At 44.7% G+C, this 18,975-nt stretch overlaps 1 protein-coding gene and 1 long non-coding RNA gene across 3 annotated transcripts in view; one reads left to right on the forward strand and one right to left on the reverse strand.

Moving 5' to 3' along the window:
- The first annotated feature begins 410 nt into the window (after positions 1 to 410).
- Positions 411 to 10,513, forward strand: LOC127039192 (uncharacterized). 2 transcript variants are annotated; one of them, XR_007770915.1, is made up of 4 exons: positions 411 to 428; positions 697 to 1,146; positions 6,345 to 6,466; positions 10,415 to 10,513. It is a non-coding gene; the product is annotated as an uncharacterized LOC127039192 (long non-coding RNA). The 2 variants fall into 2 exon arrangements; XR_007770914.1 differs by lacking the exon at positions 411 to 428 and having other exon boundaries at positions 661 to 1,146.
- KPNA6 (karyopherin subunit alpha 6) overlaps positions 3,475 to 18,975 on the reverse strand; it is a 43,687-nt gene continuing 28,186 nt past the window's right edge. Inside the window, exons 9-14 of the mRNA XM_050932437.1 lie at positions 17,504 to 17,667; positions 15,459 to 15,537; positions 14,592 to 14,717; positions 13,873 to 14,000; positions 12,344 to 12,522; positions 3,475 to 10,596 (exon numbers count right to left, since the gene is read on the reverse strand). Of these exons, the coding sequence (XP_050788394.1) occupies positions 10,409 to 10,596; positions 12,344 to 12,522; positions 13,873 to 14,000; positions 14,592 to 14,717; positions 15,459 to 15,537; positions 17,504 to 17,667 (864 nt within the window). The 3' untranslated portion in view covers positions 3,475 to 10,408. The remainder of the gene's footprint in view (positions 10,597 to 12,343; positions 12,523 to 13,872; positions 14,001 to 14,591; positions 14,718 to 15,458; positions 15,538 to 17,503; positions 17,668 to 18,975) is intronic.

Raw genomic sequence — 18,975 nt, forward strand, 5'->3', positions numbered from 1 at the left:
CGGGGGGGCGATACTACATCTCCCGGCGTGCCTCGCGCCAGGGGGGTGATACAACATCTCCCGGCGTGCCTCGCGCCAGGGGGTGACACTACATCTCCCGGCGTGCCTCGCGCCAGGAAGGGCATGGGCGGGGCGGTGGGAACCCCCTCCTCATGTCCTAAGCGGCGGGGGCTAGAACTGAGAGAGGGCAGGGGAGCTGTGAGGAGAGGGAGGCACTAGCCCGGGGGCGGGGGCGGAGTGATGACACAGGGGCTGTGAGGAGAGGAGTCAGGGAGGCACTAGCCCGGGGGGTGGTGGCGGGGAAGCTGTGAGGAGAGGGGGCAGGGAGACACAAGTGGTGGGGTGGGGGGGCTGGGAGAAGAGGGGGCAGGGAGACACAAGTGGTGGGGTGGGGGGCTGTGAGGAGAGGGGACAGGGAGGGACTAGAGGTGGGGGGGAAGCTGTGAGGAGAGGGGGCAGGGAGACACAAGTGGTGGGGTGAGGGGGCTGTGAGGAGAGGGGGCAGGGAGGGACTAGAGGTGGGGGGGAAGCTGTGAGGAGAGGGGGCAGGGAGACACAAGTGGTGGGGTAGGGGGGCTGTGAGGAGAGGGGGCAGGGAGGGACTAGAGGTGGGGGGGAAGCTGTGAGGAGAGGGGGCAGGGAGACAAGTGGTGGGGTGAGGGGGCTGTGAGGAGAGGGGGCAGGGAGGGACTAGAGGTGGGGGGGAAGCTGTGAGGAGAGGGGAGGTCTCATGCACTAGCCTGGCTGCTGCAATGTCTCTTAACCATAACTTCAGCAGCAGGTTCTCCTCTCCCCCCTTCCCCAAGGGCAGTGGCAAAGGCAGCTTTTTTGTTGGCTTGAGGACAGGGGTACTAGGCATCTGGTTTTCAGCTAGAACACCTGGTCAGAAAGGGACCCTGGAAGCTCCCAGCAGCATTGCTGACCAGGCTGTTAAAAGGCAGGCTTCTTGCTGTGTGCACTCCCTGCCCAAGCACTGGCTCCGCAGAACGGGAGCTGCAGGGGTGGTGCCTGCACTGTGCACTGCTGCCTGTCTGTGTGTCTGCCTAGGGGCCAGAACTGCTGGCCCCGTCCTGGAGCAGCAGGGAGCTAGGGCAGGCAGTCAGCCTGCTTTAGTCCCACTGCACCACTGAGTGGGCGGTACCTGAGGTAAGTGCTGCCCAGCTGGAGCCTGAACTTCCTCCCACACCAAAGCCCCCTGTACGAGGTGAGAATCCCCTCCTACACCCCAAACCCTTCATCCCCAGCTCCACCACAGAGCCTGCACCCCCTCCCAATCCCCTGCCTCAGCCCAGTGAAAGCATAGCTGGGTGAGTGTAGAGAGCGTGAGAGTGGGCTTTAGAGAAGGGGTGGGACAGTTGCTGTGGCAAAGGTTACTGGTTTTGTGCAATTTAAAAGGTGGCAATCCTAAAGGACAGGCAGAGGCTACTTTGCCACCTTAATATTAAGAGTTTACCTACACCCCAGCACAGATTCAAATGTCCTAAGCTGCACTGCAGGTAGAGGGGCAGCAGTGGTCTGGAGCAGATGTGTGCCACTGATAAAGTCCAGAAAATGACCTAATGGAAACAGACATAGGCTAGGCCCTGTAGCCCTAGCACCTACACAAAGGACGTTTGAGTTATATGAGTGGCTGTTAAGCTGTTTGGGAACAGCTGCCCCCTTCCACACAAACATGGAACTGATGTTAGCTAAGGTGGAAATTGCATTCCATACCCTTTACATGTTGGTTCTGCAACTATGGCAGGCGGAGTTGTACACTTGATCCCCAGGAACCATAGGTCTGGGCTGCAATAGACCCTTGCTGAGTAAGCAGTAACCAAGAGAATAAAGGGCCACATTTTGTCTAAAGACGACATCAGTCTTGGCATACAGTAGAACCTCTTGTTAACACCTCAGGTTTTCAAAAGTTTACAACTGAACATTGACTTAATATGGCTTTGAAACTTTACTAGGCAGACGAAATGAAACAAGCACAGAAAGTTCTTACCTTGTCAATTTTTTGAAACCTTTAGATTTTGTAGTTCACATTCAACAGTACTTGTACTGTATTTGTTTTTTTGCTGCTGATTGTGTACTTCTGATTCCAAATGAAGTGTGGTGTTGACTGCTCAGTTCATAACTGAGGTTCTACTGTGCTAAGGTTGGATGAAAATTGCAACTCTAAACACTTAACATGTAAGAGCACATTCATGGATTAATTACTGCTGGAGCAGGTAACCTGTATGAAAATTTCTCCAGTATGATGTGGTTTAATTAAACCTTGCCCCCTGTGAATGAGTTAGTTGGGTAACTAAAGTGTAAGCATGTTGAGGCAGGGACCCTTCTCCATTTCCACAGTACTGCCTACATGCCATCTACAACAGTGTGGGATAGAGGATAGGTAAAGTAGTGTTTACTACCTTTTGCAGTCTGGGCTTAAACTTACTACAAATGGTCTCCTACAGCTAGAAATGCTCAGACCTTCAGCTGCACCTCAGTCCCAGCTGAGTGGAAAGGATACAATGCAGAGTTTGAAGACTGCTTTGTTTAGTACTTTTTCCTCCTCCTGCTCTATGGTTAAAGAGTGAAATAGGAATGACAGGCTGATCCCAATATAGTAATAGACAAGGATTGGGGTGGCATAGTTGAAATTCATTGGTTGACCGAAGGAAATGTGCATGCCCTAGAAAGTGGTCCTTTGCCCATGTCAGCTTTTTACATCTTGAACATTTATGCATCTCCAAGCTTTTGGAGAGTTTTCCTTGCAGTTAGTGACTCATTTATTGGCAATGATTTTACTAGTATATTGGCATGTAAGCTGTTTGGTACTGGGATGTTCTGTTCATACGTGGGCATCCTGTTGGTACATTTTCAGAGATGCCAGGAGCCCTACATTTTGACAAACTCAATAATCCAGACAGATTGAGCACCTAGAGCAGCTTTGGAACAGATTCTTTATTTTGCATTGTATCTATTACAGTGTTGGAAACTGATACATTTTCAACTCTGAATGTGTATAGATCTCTAAATCTGTACACACCACACTAGTCCACACTAGAGTCAGGTGAGTATCCTCACAAGGCCTACCAACCAACCAAGGTACGGTTATAATGTACCTCTAAAGGGCCACACATTGGAAAAATAGCCAGAGTTGTTTGACTTTTATAAAAAATGTTTGAAAAAAAATAGGTTGAATCACTCTTGGCTGTTGATGTGGCTACATCCTGAAGTCCCGTTCCCAGACTTTTGATTTGGGTAAACTAACAGCCACATAGTATTCCTCCCCTTTGTGCCATGCCCACTAGTGGTTTCATAACACAACCCACATATGAGCTGATAAATAAACCAAAAAAAAGTCAGAACACAGCACCAGCTCCACCCTCAAGGGTTTGGCTTCATATGATTTAGTGCTTTGAGCACTGTTACTGCAGCAGAATAAGCCTCTTAAGGTGCCATTCCTAGGGCCTGTAACAGTTTGCTTCTTTTTAAAAACAAAAAAATAGACATCTTCAGTTTTTGGGTCCCTGGATTGTTCCAAGGAAGGATCCAGAACTGATGAGGAAAGTTTCCAAAATACTATTAATTCTTCAGTAGTCTTCTCCAGCCCAGTATTGTAGCTAGAGGTCTGACAGCTGTACCCATCTCTTCTCCTCCTGTGCTCCCCAGAAGGGATTTTAAAATCCTGATCAGTCACAACACTGGCTGTAGGTGGTCATTTCTTAAAACAAATTCAGTTAGATTATACTGGAGTTTGCAGAGAGCTGTGCTGATAAAAGGCTTGTTCACTCAGGAGTTTACCATATCTGTAATAAATGAAGGGTAAGTGGCAAGCAAGAGTTCAGATTTACTAGAGAAACTAGTTCTGCACCTCCAGTGAAGGAAAGGAAAGTAGGATTCAGATGAAGAGCTCCACCTCCTTTAGGCCTCTTTTGATGTCACTGCACCAGTTCTGTTGTGCAGACAGCTGCTGGGTGTTCTGACTGCTGCTGCCTGAAGGAGGATATATAACACATCCTATGATCAAATTCAGACAATACCGAGAGCTTATTTGCTCTAGGTTAACTGAAGTAGCCCAAGCTCCACACAGTAAAAGGATGAAATCTTCACCCCAAACTGAAGCAATAAAGTATTCAAGATGACATTAACACAGGGCCAAAGGAGAAAGACTAGAAGTTTAGACTGACTAGCTAATTCTAATGCTCTAACCGATGGAGATACTATAAGCTTGGGATGCTTTGCCCTAAAGTGAGTAATTCGAAAGGGATCATTTTGATATGAACCAGCAGCCTTTAGCCCCCTCACCACCTTAATCTGGAGAAGTCTGCCACACCAGTCTGAGGCAATTCAGCTTTCAGAATGAGACTGCTGTTGGGAATGCAAGCTCAGCACTAGTGCTGCTCTACAGCATGCCATACAGGCCCCAATGTTTCTGGATTAGGAAATCTAACAGTGGAGATTTTAATCTCCACATCTGGCTGAGAAGATCCTAAACTCCACTGAGATATGGTCCTCACATTTGTATGTGACAGGACAACAGAATGGTACCTACTGTGGGCAGCCTTAAGACTGTTTTCTGATCACCAAAGAATTTTACTTTAGTCAAGAGAAAGTAGTAATTTGCTTAGACATCACTGGTAATTTGCAACATATTAGCAAGTATCTGTAACCTGGCTAAATATAGAGCCAAACTGAAGTCAGTCTGGATTTAGACCATTTTAACACTAGAATTTGGATCAGTTTTTAGTATTATACAAGGCCTCTGCATCAATGGATCTTCCATTTTTTGCTACATCAGTGTTATAATCCCCTTTGGGACTCCTTGGTTCGACACTGTTGTAGTTGAAGCTTTACTGCACCTTTAAAGAAGAACTCATGAATGTTGACCTAACTGGATTGTGAAAACATACCAAGACAGCTAATGAGAGAAGAGATTGTGCTGTTTAATGCAGTATAGTGTTGAAGAGGCTGGTCTAGGAATTAAAAGAAAACCTCAGTGCTTCAGGTTATGATACATGCAGAGTTCTGACAGAATTATCAGGCAAGGGATCCAGTATAACTGCACAGATTAAACTTCTGCTAAATACTTAGAGTTAATTGTATCAGTTATCTACCCTAGTCATGTACTAGAGACCAGAGAACCCCAAACACTAGCAGTTAACTGTAATTGCATGCTTGCTTGAGGACCCTTCCTCAAATTATCCCCAACATGTTGTGTGTGGATATTGCTTTCCTGCTGGGTTGTAGTGCTATTGTTCTAGGTAACCAATAAAAAGGAGGTACTGCCAACAGGCAGAAGTCCCTACATGAGAATAGTAGAGCTAGTTTTTATAGCTAGCATCCACTGGGTATACCACACTTGGAGGTATGCTAGATGTGCACAATTACTGAGCAATATAGTATGCAGGAAATAATAGGTGCTCCCAAAACACTTTGGAGGTTAAGATATGGTGGTCCCAGAAGATAAGTGTATGAAGTAGATACCAGACCTAGGGGGATTTATGATGCCCCAGTTGCTGACAGCACAAAAGTAGCACTAAGGTTAACTGAAGGGGTTGGCGCAGTCTGTAGTGCAGTCACTGTATGCAATACTGATAAACAATGTATGGCCTTTTTTTCTTAACAAAACAGTAATATTCAAATAAAAGTAGACCTACAAGATGAATGCTTAAATTTCAACATCTCTTGTAGATCTAAGTGGCACTTGTGAGCTGACAAAAATAGAAGTAGCTTAAATGCAGGGGGGCAGGGAAGGGAAGAGATGAATGTTGGTTAAAAATCAAATGGCACACCCCAGAACAGCATTTGTGGAGGTTCTGGAGAGAGAGCTTATCTACAGATATTTAGCATAAATTCAACAAGGTTGACATCAGCATGGATTCTCCTGCACTCTGCAAGAGCAGCTTTCCAAAAGCCAAAAACTTGTTCCCTAATACCAGTTGTAAAGTTCAGATTCAGAAGACAGCAGGAAGTGATGCCTTAAGATTTGTTTTGTGTTTTTTTTGTTTTTTTTTTGTTGTTGGGGGGGAAGGAGAGGGACAGCAGGGTGCAAGGTTTTTTTGGTAACCTAATTATCCACCATTTTCTATAAAAAGCTGTCAAGCTAATTATAAGGAGCAATACCTCAACAGGTGGCTTGGGCTTAAGAATTCACTTATGTGGTTCTTAAGGGAAGGCTGGAGTTTTAACCCAGACCATAGTTCACAGCTATGTGTAAGAATGGCTCTTGCCATCAAGGAAAGAAGCAAGCTTCCTCACAGCAGGAAGATAGTAGGCCCACTCTAAACAAAAAGCCATCCTTACTACCTCTGCAGCTTTTGCCACAAGTTTGTTAGGTAGTTCATCATTTCGCTTCAATCTTATTTCAGGAGCCAAAAGTCTCATTTAAAAAGCAACCTTGCAAAGCAGATCCAAATGCTTCTTCGTGCTGCCATGAATGGAAGAAGCTCCAATGGAGCGAAGAGCTTCATTTCTTTTGCATGGTCCTGAGGTAATGCATAGAACACAAAACTGTAGCTTAAGTGATTTACATCAGAAGACTAAGATTGTGGATGAATCAAGATCTTACCTAGTTTGGTTACCTTTTTGCTACAGAGATGCAGTCCTAAAGCCATGGGGGTATCGGGCTCTATCCTTGAAGGATATGTTCTCTTCACCACAGACCTAATATAGTACTCTGGTGAATATAACACCTCAGATAGCTGACTGGTGGAATAGCAGCTCCAAGAATGTCTTCCTCATGAGTTAAGGGATCATGGGGTCACAGATGGCTTTGAAACATACCTCATAAGGCCTTCCACACAGAACCTGTCAATAGAAGGGATAGCTTACTGCTTTTCATTTGCCAAAGAGGGAGCCTTTTTGGAAGGGTAAAAGCAAGATGGGCTTAGTATTGACCAGATATCACAGAAAGACTTAGCCTGATGGGAGACAGAGCTGAGGAGGAGGGAAACAGGACAGTCCCACACAAGTCTTCTCCAGTTCTGGGTTTCAAAGTTATTAAACTTCCCTTGGCTGTAGATCCAAATTTCAAATAGAATATTAATATCCAGAGACTAATTGGTAAAAAAAATTAGACACTGAATATGTTTACCCTAAGCTTAAAATAAGGTTTTATTGATTGGAGAACTGTTCAATTCCATAGTGAATTTCACTGTCTCCATAAAGCAGATCATATGAATTTTGTTCCTCTGAAGCCCTTCACTTGGAAACAGTTCCTAGTCAACAACTGGGTATTTTCTGCAGATAAACAGCTTGATTCTGCAGATTTAGCCCACCCTCCCCCCTGCAGGCTTTCAGGCAGCCTGGCTACCACATCCAGCCCCTGAAGGTCTCCCAAACAACCATGCAGAACAACTCTTTTTACCCACCCACATTCTTTACCTACTCTACAAAGTAGGTGCCTGCTTATACATTGATTTAGGGCAGAATTTTTTAGTTTCAATGATCCCTGCAAAGCAGTTTGCTACAGCATCTGATTCTCTTCCAAATCCACTGCTGGATTATATGCAGATACAGGAAGAGAAGAGGTGAGGGAAAGGTGTCAGTGCAACAATCGAGCTTTAGGGTACGTCCTAGAACCTAAAGTACCGTATGCATGGCCATGGAAAACATCATTGATGCTAGTGCTGAAAGGCCTATAAGCAGAAGGAAAAATAGCAGCAACCCATACACACACACCTCCCCACAAAAAAAAATTAAGAGAAAGATAGAACACCCATGTGTGTAAGTGTCACTTAACCCTCAGTTGCTCACTGATATTTTTAATGCAGGGAATAAAAAAAGCTCGAGGCAAGCAAGACTCTTGAATGAGACTGGACCAGTTAGATTGTAGGTAGGCTGACCCCTGGATCATCCCAGATTCTGGGAATATACTCTGCCATCATACTGATGATATTTGAGACCTAGCCTTCTGCTTAAGGCTTGAATTTGAATATAAATCCAGATCTCTTAAATTTCTTGGTCTTCCATCAACTGCATAAGGATCCATTAGAAGAGATTTTAATTTGTATGCTCTCCTTTAACAAGCTACCCCAATACATATTACACTGAACTACACAATGAACCTTTCTTTCATAAAAGCCTCAGTACACAAGCCTTCTCAGCAGCTAACCCAAGCTTTAGAGCAGTGGTTCTCAAACTAGCACCACTACTTGTTCAGGGAAAGCCCCTGCCGGGCCAGGCTGGTTTGTTTACTTGCTGCGTCTGCAGATTCAGCAGATTGCAGCTCCCACTGGCCAGGCCACTGGGGGCTGCAGGAAGCAGCATGGGCTGAGGGACATGCTGGGCACCCTTCCTGCAGCCCCCACTGGCCTGGAGCCACAATTGACTGAACCTGCAGACATGGCAGGTAAACAAACCTGCCCAGCCTGCCAGGGGCTTTCCCTGAACAAGCAGCAGCCCGAGTTTGAGAACCACTGCTTTAGAGGACAGACAAAAACATTTCTCCCCACTCTGTTTAAAGAGAAGGAGGGGATGCACACTAGCCAGAGGCATGTGAGTGAGCCACTGGGCTAATGTAAGTGGCTTGACAAGTTAACTCTCAAACCTTAATACATTTTTTAAAAATACAATGTTCAGTTTCATTCTTCACAGATAAGCAAAGGTTCCAATTTTAACATGCTTGCTAGGAGTCCAAGCTCCCTGGTAGGTTTCTCCAGATACTCCAGTGGCACAGCACTCCAGTACTCCATGGCTAAGCTTTCCACACGAGCCACAAGGCTATATCTAATGTTAAATAATCCACCCCAAACTTGTACTGCAGCAAGTGATAAAGGAACTTTACCATTTAGAGATAACTCTAGCTACAGCCAGCCACCAGTCAAATGCACAGATGTTGTTTATTATTTTTTTTTAAACGTGAAGGACTTGTGAAATTGGATTTCTTGATTTCATACAACAACTGGCACCATGCTTTGTTTCTTACCCTCTTGAAATTCCCAGTCCCAAATGCTTCCAAACTTGCACTTGCTTAGGACAGCAAGAACAGGGAGGGGATGCACACAGCAAGCCTATTAGACACCTTGGTGAACCATGTTTTCCCATCCCCTTCCCTCAAATCCCAAAATTGTTTGGGTTTTCCATAGCCTATTGTGTTTTATATCACTCTTGGCTAAGTAAACTCAATCCGGAAAAGGAGTTTAAGACAAATCTATGTTTGCTTGTACAGTACGTGAGTAAACAGAGGAAAAGCAGCAGGACAACCAGTGAGTGAGTTCATAGACCATCATTTCCAGGTGTACCTGCCTCACAGTATTCTATTTACATAAATTACAGAATTTTCATATATATTTTTCTCTGAAGCCAATTAGACAAATATCTACCTATATATAATATATAAAAAATACAGAGCTTTGACTCTTCCTTTTGAAGTAAAATGTACATGATCCAACTGTGAGCAGAAAGTAATCCTGAAAACTCAGGCCCTTTGCTACTGGAGTTAACACCGCACACAATGCTCCTGTCAAGTGTAGCTATGCCCTCCTTCCTCCCCACCCATACAACAATCCACCCCCACCCCATCCATTCAGAAAAAAATCCAAATCTTAATACATGTTTTCATGAAAAATTTTTCAAGTAAAGATGAAGATGGATTTCAACAGTTCTGTGACTTCAATCAGTAGCAATGCAAGTGAAGCCCGTGCAACAGCAGCTGTGCTTCCTCTGTTCAAAAGACCACCAAAAACATCTTCCCCACCTCTTCACAATTACCATCTTTGGGGTTTTGTTGTTTTGTTTTTTTTTTAAATACCAATAACAGTTCTTTAAAAAAGAAAAAAATATTTTTAAACAAAGGGAAAAATCCCTCTCCAGGAAAAGTCTTCCCACTTCTCCTTTGTCCATTTACAGTATGTTTCAAGGGGAACTTGGCCCATGTCCAATGGTGCGGTCCACTGAAGGAGAGCTGCGAAAAGGGGAGGGACTAAACATTGCTCTTGGCAGATTAGAGAGTCTTTAACAAAGAGTATGATGTGCAAAAAAAAAAAAAAAAATTAAATAGATCAACCCTAGCTTCCAGGATTAATGTTGTCAGAGAAGAAAACGCTTATCTTTTGATTTGTGTTTTTTCCCCACCCTCCCACTGAAATCTCATTTAAGTACCCGAGGTAACAAGTGACAATATTTCTGAAAGATCACCACAACTTAAAACAAGAGGTGCAATTTGTTACCTCTGTGTCCTTCCTCCACCTTGGTGCCTGCTTTAGAGACATGTATGCAGCAGCAAAAAAAAAAGTGTAAAAAATAAAGTCCCCTTCTTTCCATGAGAGCAAAGCATTGCTTCTAGCTGTTCTCGAAGGAGGAACTGTTTCCTAATGGGTGGCGTGGGTATTTGCGCCTTCTGTTTGTAAGGAGGGGGAAAATGGGACTCTAACTCTGGCTGCTCCCAGTTGATTTCTGGCAAGTTTGTGATGTTCTTCCCCATCTGAACACATTATAGCTGGAAGCCTTCCATAGGGGCCTCAGGCTGCTGGAAGATGAATTGCTGCTGGTTCTCGTCTACCTGGGGAGCCAGGCTGGAGTCGTCATCCTCGGCTCCAAAGTAGTGCTCAATCAAATCAAAGGCCTTCTGGTAGATTTCCTGGTTCTCATGGCTCTGCAGGAACTCTATTTTATCCAAGCCTTGGGAAAGAGAAAAATGCAATGTGGCAAGACTGATCAGAACATCCATACTATTCCCTGCCTCCATCCAGCCTTCACCCTTTCAACTGTTTGGGGCCACAAGACCACCATTTGTTCAGCTTGCATTTTGCCCAGCGTTAGAATATCTTAAAGACCCACTAGCTCCATTACTCCAGAAGAGCTTTTGGATTGACTCTCTCCCAGCCCAATTAAAACTTAGTAAGATGAAGAGTTGTTCCTATTTGGAGATACACCACAAATCAGAAGTCTCATTGGCCAGATCATTTACAGAGCACCAAACAGTGCAAGAGCCACTTCAGACTAAAGGAAGACAGGTCCTTGCCCCAAGCAGCTCACATTCTGGAGAGACAGAAGAGGAAGTGGGAAGAGAAGGGAAGTGACAAGACTAGACTGATCTCTCCAGGGTAGGAACTGCGCTTCTCTTGTTTTCTATTAAGTGACTAGCACACCTTTGGGCCCTGTAAAAACAGTGATTTTTATGCAAGTGTCTTGTTAGTACCTAAAAAGGTAATTATGGAATTGTCATTCGTTTTCCTGAGGGGCAGCCCTAACTTGGGACATCAATGATACCAATTTGTGAGAGCCCCAACTTTATCTTCAATCACCTCCAGCATCTTGGATGCAAGAGACTTCTAGTCCAAGGAATCCATTTGGCACTTGGACCTTCCTTGGTACTCATCCTAGCTATCCATAATCACAGAATGCAACATGCCACAGAGCGTGTGCTTATACAGACTAAATTAACTATTGGGGTAAACAGCAGTTAATCCAGAACTTCTAGCATCCCCTCTCTCATACCTATTTGAAGTTCAGAGGAAGTTGACCAACACTTTCAGCAATAGAGCGTAAGCAGCCTCTAATACAGTGGTTCTCGAACTCCCCCCACCACCCCACGGACCACTTGAAAATTGAAGAGGGTCTTGGCAGACCACTTAATGATCTTTCCAAATGTTGTTTGTACTGTTAGCTAACTATTGTAAAGCGCTTTGGATAAAGAGCACTATATTAAAAAACCTTAAACATTTTTTGTTCTACAAATAAAAGCTCATAACTCATATTTTAATATCAGTAGTCTTATCTTTCTACGGCAATGGATGTGCCTTCTCCCCTGCCATGGCAGCCCCCAAGCTGAGGCTGGGAAGGAATGTCTCTCCCCAGCAGTTGCAGCCCCGGAGCTGGGGAAAGTCTCCGTCTCTGGCCACCACAGCCCTGTATGTCCCAAATTTGCCCCATCCCCACTTCTCACCCCACTGCCCCTTCCCACCTACCCCTTCTCTTCCCCCCCCCCCCGCCCCCAGGCCACCACCTCACTTTACACGTGCATCTTCTCCAGGGTCCAGACACCTAATCAGTGGAGCCATGCTTGCGGGGCTTCATAATAAGGTGGGTGGCCCTTTGTTCTCTCATGTCCCAGGGTTGTGAGTTCAATCCTTGAGAGGGCCATTTAGGAATCTGGGGCAAAAAAATCTGTCTGGGGATTAGTCCTGCTTTGAGCAGGGGTTTGCACTAGATACCTCCTGAGGTCCCTTCCAACCCTAACATTCTATGATCTATGTATGGTTGCCCAGGCACACCTTAGAGGGAACTATATGTGGACCACCTGAATAGAACTCATGGACCACTGGTGGTCCACAGACCATAATTTGAGAACCTCTGCTCTAACACATCCTGCATTACTTCCTCCTGGGAATAAGTCACAGGAGCAAGGCCAGTGAGAGCCACTTACCATAGGCTTCCTCAATGAGGCTGCAGTAGGGGTTGATGCCTGTGCCACTTTGCTTGGCCTCCTGCTCACCGAGCCGCAGGATATTCTCCAGGCCATTCAGGGCCACTTGAACAATCTTGGAGTCCATGACAGTCAGCAGGTCACACAGAGGTTTGATACAGCCTAGGTTTACCAAGTACCTGAAGAGAAGGCACAGGGAAGATAAACATTCAATTCATCAAGAGGGAAGGTTAAGTAACATTGTGGCATGCATTTAGGTTTAAAGGGACACTGTCAGGTTTAAGGAAATGTGTATTTTAAATATTGCCTAGCAGGTAACATCCTTTTCATCATTAGCTCTCGAAGCTGGGTATTTAAATTAAGCACTTTAACCTGTATCTTGAAGCTAACAACCAGGGCCCTTATTTACAATGTGTTAGCACTCAACTCCCATTGAAGTCAGAATCCAGATCTTTATAAGCAGGCAAGTTTTGACATTCTAGTCTGGTTTGTCCAAACTGATTGAACGACACAAAGTAAACTATGAAACTGGAGGAGTCTGTATTGCTTGCTTACAGTCACATGCACTATTTGAAATCCCACCAAAAAACTTCACTGGAATTAAAAAAAAAGACAGACATTCCCCTGGGTCTTAAATTTTGCAGCATCTCTCTTTAAATTAATTATTTAGCCTATAATTAGCCAGGTATTTCTATTCTTTGATAGAGAGAGAGTGAGAGATGTATACCCAACATCTGTTTAAATTTAGATTTCCTACATAGGTTGCAGAAAAACAAAGTTAACACCACTAACTCACCTGCATAGGGTCCATATTACATTTTTTCCTGTGTAAAGTACACAATACTGGCAAGTTATAGGGGCACCTTGTAATGCTGCTGCTTCTATTAGATGCACACTTAGAATTTTAAAGACATAGAAATGTACTTTGAATGAACCAAATCAAAGGGCTTTAAACCCAAGTGCAAGTATTGATGGATTAGGAAATTAGAGTGCTTCACTGGGTTCTGAATTGTATCAGAGCCAGACTGTGAGCATATGCATGTCAGGTACATGACGCAGACCAGACAGTTCCAGAATTAGACTGCACGGCCAAGATGCTAGACTTGTAAGTGCATCCTTTGAGTGGCACAAGATTTTTAAATAAATACTGTTTATGCTACCTTTGAGGTGTGTTTTAGTTATATAAAACAGTTCACTAATCTATAGCTCAGACGTTGAACTATGAACAGTGACTCTTCTGGTTCTCAACAGCTACAGTCTCGATGGTGAATACAGAAGCAGCACCAGTAAGTTATCCCTACTTGAATGGCTTTACAGCAAAAGGGTATTCTCTTCATTGAAAGAATTAGAGCCTAGGGAAAGCTATAAATACATGCTGGATCTTTGAATATATCTTCGAGCTTCTTTCAAGGCCAAGGTGGCCAGAGGAGTTGATGGATGGCCACAAATGCTGATGGCAAATAGATTGTCCAAAGTTGCTATATAGTTTATGGAGTCAAAGTACAGATAAAAACAGCTTCCCAATGTACCTGATCTGCTCTGGGGTTCCTCCTGATGTCGCATTCGTGATGGCCCAGGCTGCCTCTTTCCTCGTGCGGAATTCTGCTTTCTGTAAGATTTCTATCAGCACTGGGAAAATGTTTGCATCTATGACTGCCTGAAGGAAGCGAGAGAAGCAGCATTTAGAACAGGCCAAGCGACTCCTAAAAGGCTAGCAGTCTCCGGGAACAGAAACCTATAACCTTTTCAGTAATCCTCACCTGCTTTTCCTACCAAGTGTAAGATTAAGTTTACTATCCAAGAACTTTATTATTATTGCACCAATACCAAAGGAAGTCTTTGGTCACTGTGTGCATCTGTTTGGATACAGGCCCTTGGAAAGGATAATTACAATCAAATGCCGTACACCAATTGAAAGGCATTATTCTAGGTGTACATCTGAACTTTGGAACCACAATGAAGAGGCAGATTAATCCCCATCTCCCCAAGCTCACTCAGTGATTTCAGACCAGGCGCCATTTGTGGGCACAATTAGCATCATCAAGATCTCTCATGATCATTGTGGGGGCAGTCAAGTAGAACAATGGACAACTAATTGGGCCTGCAAACAACCAGAGAAAAGGGAAGTCCAGGGGGTAAAATGTGGCCTTTAAACACCAACTAAGAATCACATAAGCTTTGATTTAATGGTGCTGCATGGATCCAAGAGTGTTGCAGGTGGGCCTGGTGAGGATTCTAGAAACTGTACCTGTATCTGAGCCCTGTTTCCAGCTGTGATGTTAGAAATGGTCCAGCAAGCTTCCTTCCGGATAGACTCTTTGGGGCTGCTTAATAAATGAAGCAGGCAAGGCAGAGCTGAGCAGTTCAGGATCACCTTAAGAGAAGAGTACAGGATAGGATGACACCATTCGCCCTCCTCCACTTCCATATAGTGGATACTTTCAGCACATCTTTACTAGATTCTTATGGGGAAAAATATTTTCTTCCAACATTTTCCAGAAACTCCTGCCACTGAATGGAGGTGTTCCATTAGGCAGCAGCAGGAAGAGAATGCTTTTCCTATCCTAGAGAGGCATGTGTAGGATCAGACATCCCAGTTGCAAAGTGTCCTTCCAGGAATGCGCTCTGTGTGGTTCAGGAGGCAGACAGAAGACAAGCCTCCCTCCACTGCATCCTGCTCCTCAAGGAGGCGACAGAATGAGTCATCCATCCCTAGTTCTTGGATGCTGGAAACGAGAAATTTCAATGACTGGAGTTCTGAGACTTGTCTCCCTATACAAACATTGGCTATAACGAGATGCTTGTACACACTATATTTTTCACAAGCACCAATACACAGAAGGGACTTTTGTTGTTGTAGCTAAATCCTGAGCCATGCCATCATGGCTCAATTCATCTTATGGGCAACCTTGCAGGTTGAGCCATTCCTGTTTTGATTAAGGGGTGGGTGTTCTAAGCTAGATTTCATCTTCTAGTGGCAAACCTAGAAATCGGAGTGCAGAACATTACCCCCTCCTGTTAGTGATGATCTGGGTTTTTAAATCGGAGACATTTTAAACGCTTCCTCCTGCTCAAATGCTGAATTTGAGAAGTTACCTAGTCACATCCCACTCACCTGGGTCTGGATGTCATCACCCGTCACAATGTTGCCTACAGCTCGCAAAGCTGGGGAAGCTACTTTATAATCATTGTGCCTACAAGAAATAGGATGGGAAAGGAACATCAGTCCAAGCCCTTGGTAACAGAAACCCTCCACCCTCTTCACCCCCCATTTAGTTAAAATTCCAACATCAGAAGCACACAGCAAAATGTGTCCAAATCAAAGACTGTCACTGAAAGAGCAAAGACTGTGTCACCATAAGAACAGCCTTTGTCCTCTTACAACCATAAGCTTCATCATGGACCACTTCCTGTCACCTTCAAATCACTCCTAACTTTAGTCTTCCATGCCCCTCCTCACTGTTGTGGCATCCAATTAACAGTAGCCAGAACACTCCTGAAAATGCATTTATTTTGCAAACCCTCAAGATGCAATGCAAATGAAAGCCATCTGCGTTAGACAACTGTCAGACAGATGGTCAAGGGTTAATAGAACAAAAAGTACTTCATGTCTCTTTTGCCTGTAAAGGGTTAAGTTCAGTGAGCCTGGCTGTTACCTGACCAGAGGACCAATCGGGACAGGATACTTTCAAATCTTGAGGGAGGAAGGTTTTTATGTGTGCTGTTAGTGTTTGGTGATTGTTCTCTCTGGGTTCTGAGAGTGACCAGATGTGCAGTCAGGTTTCTCTCCAATCTCTTTGATACAGTCTCTTATATATCCAGAATAGTAAGTACTAGGTAGATAAAGTGAGTTAGGCTTATGTTTGTTTTCTTTATTTGCAAATGTGTATTTGGCTGGAAGGAGTTCAAATTTGTATTTTGCTGAAAGGATTTTAATTTGTTCTTGTATACTTAGGCTGGGAGGGTATTCCCAGTGTCTATAGCTGAAAGACCCTGTAACATATTCCATCTCAAATTTACAAGGATAATTTTTACTGTTTTTTTCCCTTTAATTAAAAGCTTTTCTTGTTTAAGAACCTGATTGTTTTTTTATTCTGGTGAGACCCCAGGGGACTGGGTCTGGATTCACCAGGGAACTGGTGGGGAGAAAGGAGGGAAGGGGGAGAGAGAGAGAGGTTAATTTTCTCTCTGTGTTAGGATTACTTTCTCTCTCAGGGAGAGTCTGGGAGGAGGAGAGAGAAGGAGGGGGGAAGGTGAATTTTCCTCTCTGTTTTAAGATTCAAGGAGTTTGAATCACAGTGATCTTCCAGGGTAACCCAGGGAGGGGAAGCCTGGGAGAGGCAACGGTGAGGGAAAGGGTTTACTTTCCTTGGGTTAAGATCCAGAGGGACTGGGTCTTGGGGGTCCCCGGGCAAGGTTTTGGGAGGGACCGGAGTGTACCAGGCACTGGAATTCCTGGTTGGTGGCAGCGCTACAAGTACTAAGCTGGTAATTGAGCTTAGAGGAATTCATGCTGGTACCCCATCTTTTGGACGCTAAGGTTCAGAGTGGGGAATTATACCATAACACCACACAAATTCATCAACAGATCTAAAAGAGCAGTGACTCTACAGAGAGTTCAATGGATAAATATTACAAGAGTGTCAAAAGACAAGTTTATTCGGAATGTGCTGTATTTATTCCGTTATTGATCCTTTTCTAACATTAGAATCGAGCCAACCAAAAGATTACTTTAAGCTTCCATAGAGGAGTTTTAAAGCATTAGAGCAGCACAAAGTGTACTGTCTTACTCTGGCATCAATACCACAGCCTTTGCCCATTCATGGGTTAGACTAATCTCAGGACCAGAATTGTCTTGGTGTATCATGCTCTTCCTAGCATAAGGCACTACAGCTACTCTTCCAGCACTATACAGAGACCTTTCCCCTCGTCTGATAGACCAACACAACCCATGTCACATATTCCCACATACCCAAGGATACTAGATAGATAATCCCTCTGACACAAGCAGCCTTAGTTTTCTCCCGATTGGGCACCAGTTTGGAAACATTAGTGCTGTGGTGAGCTTTACCGTGATAAGCAAAGGTTAACAAGACAAACCCATATTCACATGGGCTGTTTGGTCCAAGGTCTTCGCCTCTTATGCAGGATGACACTTACATTAACAGCTCTACCAGTCGCCGACACACCCCGGAGTCTATTACTGCTTGGATTTTCTCATTGGGGCCATCTGATAGGTAGGAGAGTGCCCAGCAGGCATCTGCCAGCAAGTCGGAGTCACTGCTGAATAATAATCGGGATAATACTGGCAAGCAAGGAGACACCTAAAATAAGAATAACCAACCCCCACCCCAGAGAAAGAGTTTAGAAAAGGTTCCTTGAGAAGAGGCATGGCAGCTTTGTGTGCAAGCTATGCCAAATGTCAGTGTGTTTGAATGAACTGGATACCATCCTGTGGGTAGGTGGGGTTCTCACCTATATTTCTAAATCCACCACAATTAACAGCACCAAAGAACTGGTTCAAGTAACATCAGAAACCAAAGTTCCCATTCATACTTTTGATACGTAGGACCTTACAGATATTGTTCAGTTGTCTGACAAAGTGTTGACAGTTGTTGATATAATAGGGGTAGTTTTGGATACACAGGTTCCTACATAGTTCACATAACCTTGTAGCAAAGGAGATTCAAGTTACAACAGGGCCTCTCCAATGGTCACTAACTCAGCATAAGGGGTCATCCCTCTCCAAAACTAAATATCCAGTTCTAAGCTTTTTACCATTCTTTATAAAATGAGTAACAGCTGGACTGTTAGCAGCTTGGATGACAAGCACTCCTCATATAAGAAAGCCACCTCATTCCCTGCCCCTTTGATAATCTTGAACAGCCAGCCACCACCATACTTGGTAACCTATGTAACAGTGCACAGCCTTACACATATTTCTAACTATCCATCACAGCAGCTTCTCCAGCCTTATCAAGGGAGTTGTCAAGTAACAGACCTTAACCACAGTGTTAACCAAAATAGGGAGCAAAGGTCCTCCAGTCCTACTTAATGTAGAGGACAGGGGCCCCAAAGGGAAGGGGTGCAGAGAAGAGAAGGCCTTCTATGGGTAATAAGTCAATCTGCTGTGAAGGATTTCTATATTTTGAAGTTCAGAGTTTGTTCCAAATTGGAACAAATTCCAAAGTTTTGAGTTCTCACTGAAAAGAATGGAGCCCCAGCTCTGGGGCAGCCTGCATGGCCTAGACCAGGGGTGGGCAAACTACGGCCTGTGGGCTGGATTGGACCCCGAGCCATTTTAATCCAGCCCTCAAGCTCTTGTTGGGGAGTGGGATCTGGGGCTTGCCGCGCTCCAGCCAGGGAGCAGGGTTGGGGGCTGCTCTGTGCGGCTCCCGAAAGCAGCTGCATAGCCCCCCTCTGGCTCCTATGCACAGCAGCAGCCAGGTGGCTCCGCTTGCTGCCCCTACCCCAAGCACCACCCGCACAGCTCCCATTGCCCAGGAACCACAGCCAACCCCAGGAGCTGCAGGGGTGGTGCCTGTGGACGGGGTAGTGCATAGCAGAGCCACCCAGCCACACCTCTGCGTAGGAGCGAGGGTGGGGGAGAGGGACAGACATGTCACTGCTTC

The sequence above is a fragment of the Gopherus flavomarginatus genome, chromosome 22, assembly GCF_025201925.1.
Source record: "Gopherus flavomarginatus isolate rGopFla2 chromosome 22, rGopFla2.mat.asm, whole genome shotgun sequence".
Classification (NCBI taxonomy): domain Eukaryota; kingdom Metazoa; phylum Chordata; order Testudines; family Testudinidae; genus Gopherus; species Gopherus flavomarginatus.